This window comes from Ruditapes philippinarum, unplaced genomic scaffold (genome assembly GCF_026571515.1).
Source record: "Ruditapes philippinarum isolate M1 unplaced genomic scaffold, ASM2657151v2 ctg19171_1_1_1_1, whole genome shotgun sequence".
Lineage (NCBI taxonomy): Eukaryota > Metazoa > Mollusca > Bivalvia > Venerida > Veneridae > Ruditapes > Ruditapes philippinarum.
The window spans coordinates 14135-21135 of record NW_026853185.1 but is presented as its reverse complement, the minus strand read 5'-3'; the positions used below and the strand labels follow the sequence as shown (position 1 = coordinate 21135).

Genomic DNA, 7001 nt, shown 5'->3' with positions numbered 1-7001 from the left:
ACATAGACAAGTTTTTGGAAGGCCTTATCTGAACCATCAATTACGAAAGTTGCATCATCTGCAAAGAAGGATTGCTTTATTTGTTTTCGCTCGACGTAATCATGGTATCTCATTGGTCACAAAAATATCAAGATGTTTCCATGGCTGTCATTGAACTTTCTTTCTCCATATCAAGTCAATGTTGTAAAATATGCAAATTATTCCTTTATATAGCTGTTACATTCTAATCTCATGAGCCATGTTCCCACACGTTTATTACTAATTATACACTGTCAAAGTGGAAATCTTAATCAAGTTAATGCTCTCTTAACTTTTAAACCAATAGGTTTAAAACATGTTTAAAAGTTTTGGCTGTCTCATCTTAATAGAGAACGATATTATATAAAAACGCCGCTCCTATAAGTTTCGAAGATTTGTTAACAAAGGACGAGCACTAAGACGGTTAAATGCATATTTAATGTTCTTCGTACAAAGATACCGTCGCATGCTCCTTTAAGATTTTTTTTTTCATTTTGAACATCGAATTTGTACTATAACCTCCACATGACACCAATTTTGTAACGTCGTAATGTCCCATTAGAACGATGACACCTGGTGATTAATTTTTTGTAAAACGAAAGCTGTATACCACTTTTCTCAGTGCTGGATAGAAGACATTACTTTATTTACTCATAAAAGGTGTATGAACATATGAAATTTCTTTGTTTTACCTTCATTACACAAAGTATTGAAATGTGTGACAATAAACAAAAGTTTTACCAAAAAGGTTAACCATCGCTGACGCACGAGTGGGTCATGAAAAACCTCTTCGTACTTTATTTCTTAGAAAAGTTAATGTAATGATCACCCCTTTCTAGCTCTGTAAAATACAGACACCATGTCATGTACATAATTATGACCGGGGTCAATATCTTATGTAAAATAAAGACCGAGGTCAATATGTTTAATATTATTAGGACCGGGGTCAATATTTTATGTTAGATAATGACTCCCTTGTCAACATTTTATAACAAAATTACTCCTCGGTCAATATTTCATGTAAAATAATTAGATAAAAGTGATTTATATCCACTGGAAGCTCTATTACCAGAAAAATGACCCATTGTACAAACTGAAAGTCTTTCGCACAGTATAAAGTCCATTTTATAGAACAAAATGATTAAACTGGACACTGAATAAAAGATAAAACGCTAAAGATTTAAATGATAAATTTATAGATATTTCAGTAACTTTTAATGTTGCAGAAAATTCATTAAGTTAAATAAAATAAGACCTAAACATATTCATTGATGTGTATTCGGATTTGGTAATAATCGTATGCTAATGGGAGGTTTTCATGCCACCACTCTATGGGGTGGAGACATTAAGATATTCCTTTTCGCCCTTTCGTTCGCCCGTCCACTAAATTTATGTTGATCAGCATGTGCTGTTGTGCATCTGGGCTTTCCCTTATTTAATAATTTAGGTTTTTTTTCTGAGTTATTGCCCATGACTTAGTTAAGATTTGCAATTGTCACATGGTGTTGCATGTAGATCGAAATTTATTTGATCTAGAGTCATGAAACTTAGCAGGGAATTCTTATCATTATATGAAATTGTGCATCGGGGATTTGCTGGTGGCTTTATTCTTTATTTGTAAAGTAATTACCATTGACTTCGTAAACATTTGAAATACAGATTGTGTCAAACGTAGCCGAAAAAGTTTTAGACCTGGTGTCATGAAACTTTTCATAAATGTTAATCAGCATGTAAAGTGTGCATAGGAGGGTTGCTTGCGGATATATTTGAATCGTGATGATACCGAAATAGACTTTTATTCAGATGGATATCAGAGGCGCGCCTAATATTAAAGCACAGGGTATCTGAAACGGTGTTATTGTCTTCTAAAACATTTCTGCTGATCATTGCTTCAAGCACTTTTAGGTTTTGAAATTTAAGTACTACTGAAGGCCTGTGCTAGGAGGCGTGAGGAATGTTGCATCTTTTTCATAATTTTTCACGTACAGTCTCAATCAATTAGTCAATTTTCATGGAATTTTGTAGCAATGAATGCTTTCGAGGAATTATCTTATTCAATATTATTTCACTAAAACCCCATAAGAATCTTGTCATGTAATTAGATTCTTTTTTTCATACAGAAAATGTTATCTTAAGAAAAAAAACGAATAAAAGAAATATCGTTAAAACAAGATTACTTACGATGTGCCTTAAATAAATAAATGTGTCATTTTGGCATTACCAGAATGTCAATGACTTTTATAATCCCCCATTTTAGGGGGTTATATAGTTTTGCCCTTGTCCGTGCATACATGAGTTCGTGCGTTCCATGTTCTGTCACATGAAGCTTTAAAAGTACTTAAATAGAGTCAACAAACAGAAATCTTGGTCACAGTGTGAATTGCATCTATTATGATTCGTGTAGATAAATTTAGTTTTGTTGAGTTATTGCCTGTGACAAAGTGAAAATTTGCAATTTTCAACTTGTATCGCGTTTTTGACTAACAGTAATCTTTGTCAGCATGTGAAGTTGTGTACCTGGGTATTTGCTTGTAGATTTATCCAGTATTTTAGATTTGTTACCTATGGATTTGCAATTTTCACATTGTGTTTTGCGTAGCTGAAAATGTGTTTCACTAAGAGTCACGAAACTTTACAGAATAAATGGTCAGCATGTTAAGTTGTGCACCTGAATGTTTTTGTTTTTATTTTTCTATATGCATTCTTTAGGATAATACACAGAGATGTGAAATTATTGCGCTTCATAGTTGGAAAAATCAGATAGTTTCTATTTTTATAAGGACATCGCTTTTAAATAAATAAACCAGTTCTTTTTATTCGCAACTATGAACAACCCTAATACTAAAGTTAACACTTTCTTATATTACTTTCTGAAAAATATTTCAAACAGTATACGAGTATATTGAACTAGGCAAAGAATAGGAGTTGAAATTAGTGGACAGAAATGTCTGAAATATTGAATGAAACTATTAATAAATGAATATTAAATGAAACATATCTATTAAGGAAATTGAATTGGATGTCACTTTAAAGGATGATTATCTTTAATTTTACTCGTTACTATCAAGAACATATAGCTAAAAATCAAAGCAAACATATATCTTATTTTATTCCAAATTATTCTGTGTTATTTCACGTTCAGTCATTATGAAAAATTTAAGAATTTTTGATTCACATATAACATTCTATGCTTTGACAAGATAACATACTGCTAAAAAGAAACATAACTTGAAATAAAAAAAAAACAAAAAGAAAAAGAAAAAAAGCATTAGCAAATACAGAGTAAAGTCTTTCAAATAGAATTCAAGAAAATTTTGATGCACAATGACATGAAATTAGGTAACAACTGAAGTTTTTCATTGCTCCACAATTCTTTGTGTTTTATATATAAACGTTGCAGCAGAAAATACGAGACTGATTTGATCCACTTTAATCATATTACAACAGAGATGTACAAGACACTTACTATATTGTCATTATGCCATAACATATGATATTCATAATTGTGCCCGTACTCTGGTATAAAAATGTGCTACCCTAATGGCTACTTTAATCAGAAGTGTACAGTGCTTTCAGCATTTTTAACTTATTTGTGCAGTTTACGACATCATTTTCTTTCAAACCTCTACAATTCAAATAACCCCAAAACCAGTTTCAAAGACATCATTCAGTGTTAAATAAAGTGCATCATTACATTATTAACACACACACACACGCGCGCGCGCGCGAACGCACGCACGCACACACACACGCACACACACAACCCCCCACCCCTTAAAAAACCAAACAAAAAAACATTGCTCTTATTTTTTTGAAAAGTCGACGTTTTGGCATGTGTACACAATACCAAAGCGGCTTCTCAAATGTTAGAAAATATATAATATTTTAAGATCTACAAAAGCATTTAAAATAAAAATACACTATGCAATAACAAAGTGCAACCTGCGAAATATTTGAAAAACTTCATCAAGAAATAGCAAAATTATATGTAAAAACTTCCCTTGAATCGACTGTCTTTAGTCATGTTGGTTGACAAATTTGCACATGACACGGGAATTGCGTTTTTGAGAATGGAGAAAAATTCAAATATTTTCTAATTGCACTGACATTTTATTTTACAAACGTTTTTCAATAATATATGGAATGAAGTTCCATTCCTAATTATCATAATATGATATTATATATAATCATGAATAAAATGCTATGCTTGGACTGTAAGATTGTTCGTGCTCTCACCTGATGTGCAATGTATTGTCGGCACAGACCAGCTTCCATTTTCACAAATACTTGTTGTAACATTTGAGCTATACCCATCTATACATGATATTTTGATATTTCTTCCATCAGCTGATATGGACTGTGTTTTTCCATTAAGTATTTCTAATTTACCACATTCTGAAATAAGAAAAAAATATGATAATGAAAATGGCTAAGTTCTGCAACATTATCATTATATGTATTGGCAATAACAACAACTGCTGAACTAAAAAGATAATTTACTTTTTAAATCACACTGTTGTAGCTTAAATATGAAATTAAATGAGTAAACATACATTTTATGTAACCTACATACTGTTTTATATTCTTTTTACATTTTTTTCAACAATTTAAATGCTTTACATACGATTGAATGTGTTATAAATACAATAAAAACGTTAAATATACAATAAAATGTTATACAAAGCACTTCATTTATGTAATACATGTACAAACATTGTACGGTATATATTTTTCTTTTTCCATTCATGAAACGCATTAAACGGACAGTTACTTTCCGATTTTATAAAAGGAACCTACAAAAGTACTTTTCATGTTTTATTTAATTCACCAAGCTGTATGAATAGTGAAAAAACAAATTCATTTAAGAAGTGAAAAGAAGTTAAAAGTGAGAAATAAATGTTATTGATTACAAATATACAAAAACCGTTTAAAACTTTCAACAATTAATTGCAGTTTGTGTTAGACTTTGATATTTTCATCTTTACCATATACATATATTATGATATAAATATACACGCACCAGTGCAAATTATGCTGATATCCCTATCGTGTGTACATTCGACATTAGGAACGAATTCACAATCTTTTAAATGTGATTCTCCTCCGTTACACTTAAATTCTTGAGCAAATATCGGCCCAATCCCAGGTCCGTAAAATGCACTTGATTCAAAAGTTGTTGCTCTGAAAATATTATAGACGAATGACATACGTTCGATTTCTAAAGTATTCTACATAAATTATCATAATTTCAAATTTCATTAAAACGTGTTAAAGAAATTATAGTTAAACGAGCCTCTGACGATCTTTGTTACATTTTCTAAGAAGGGTTAAAAAAATATGACTACGTATAGGATATCTGTTTATCCAATAGGATAACAGATGTAATTTAATAAAAATAAACACGTTTTGACGTTGTAAGTGTGCCTTTGTAACTTAAAAAATCCTGCTCATAGAAAGATAATATAATTCATACTTATTACTAGTATTATTTGGAACTGAAATACTGAAATATATATGTATGAATATTTGAAATACAGCAGACCGACAAATAAATTAGAAAAGGTAAATCCTCTCCGAAATCAATGAAACTACAATGAAACTACTTTGATTAAACTTTGATTTCCTGTTAAACAAACATTACTTATGCTTCTTTTAAGAGATGAATAATGAAAAAAAAAAAGTTTTACATACTTAAGACCGATCATGCGACACATGACATTTGCATCATTAAAATCAAACGAGTCATCACAAACGGTTCCCCACACACCAGTGATGCTGATTTCTACCCTCCCGCTATATGGCTGTGTAGCATTGACTAGCCGTATACCATTTACATTTAATTTCTCACCTTCTGTATAATACAATGAATACAAAATACAACTATAATAATACTTTTGTTGTGTAACAAAATATTTTTTAAGATCATTTTTAATAGTTAATAATTTCTCATTGCATCTTAATATCATCGTGTTTCTTGTATAAAATTATATTTAAATATGATAAAAAGAATAAAACTAAAGGTTTGAAGTTTTCTTTAAATTGTTTGTTCCAAATAAAGTCTCAATATAAAGTTTTTTTACAAACTTGGTAATTGTATTTAAATAATACAACGTAAAAACAGTAATAAATGATTTTGAAACAATTCATTCATATTACAGCAATTTCCTGTAGAAGTTATGATTTACCTGCAAAGTCGCTACATAAAGCGTGTAATAGCACAATCAAAAACTGCAATCTCATCGTTAAGAAGTTTCACTTTATCATCCGTTATACATCTCTGAAATTACCTGACAAATGTTAACTTATAACCATATTATGTAGTTTATTATCAAGTTCATAGACTGTGGTAAAATATCGTTTTAAATTTCCGTGACCCCTTTTAGTGATAAAGGACACAATTAAAGAACAAAATATGTAAAGACTTTCTTTACATCGATGTTTGCGTTTGATGGATTGATTAACAATTAAGTTATAAAGATTCAGCTGCGTTCTTTAGCAAATTATTATATACATTTAAAATCTAAGCTTCCATATTTTCCGTAGAGTTTTTGTGCCATATACCAGTTCTTTTAATGACGAAATATACAACTTGTTAGTGACAGTTCTGTTTCTATAGTCACAACAATGTTTAATGTGTTACTAATATCAAGTTTATATCTACGTTTATATCTACGTGTACTTTCTTTGAAATATACAGGTTAAATTATAAAATAATGATAAATAACATTACAGTTTGTGCATTATAAATATTCATATCCTTTTTTACAAAAAATCAAAACATTTGAAACCGTTTAAAAAGATACATGTAAACTAAATATGTAATAGATTTTTCTCAATGTTTTTGAAAAAAAAAGAGAAAAAATGTGTTAGCTTAAGTATTACCTGTGACAATGCCTATCCAAATTCATTGGTAGAACTTAAAATAATAAACGAGGAGAGTTTTCGCGTTGACTTTCTTCAGGTAAAAAACACTCTTTGGGAAT

At 30.1% G+C, this 7001-nt stretch overlaps 1 protein-coding gene across 1 annotated transcript; it reads right to left on the bottom strand.

The window, feature by feature from the left end:
• Positions 1–4254: 4254 nt before the first annotated feature.
• Positions 4255–6306, bottom strand: LOC132736020 (deleted in malignant brain tumors 1 protein-like; the record flags this gene model as incomplete). Its single annotated transcript, XM_060723063.1, is given in 4 exon segments — positions 4255–4413; positions 5039–5199; positions 5710–5869; positions 6204–6306. Coding segments are annotated over 4 exon segments (535 nt in total), but the record flags the coding sequence as incomplete, so codon positions are not given.
• Between the last annotated feature and the right edge of the window lie 695 nt (positions 6307–7001).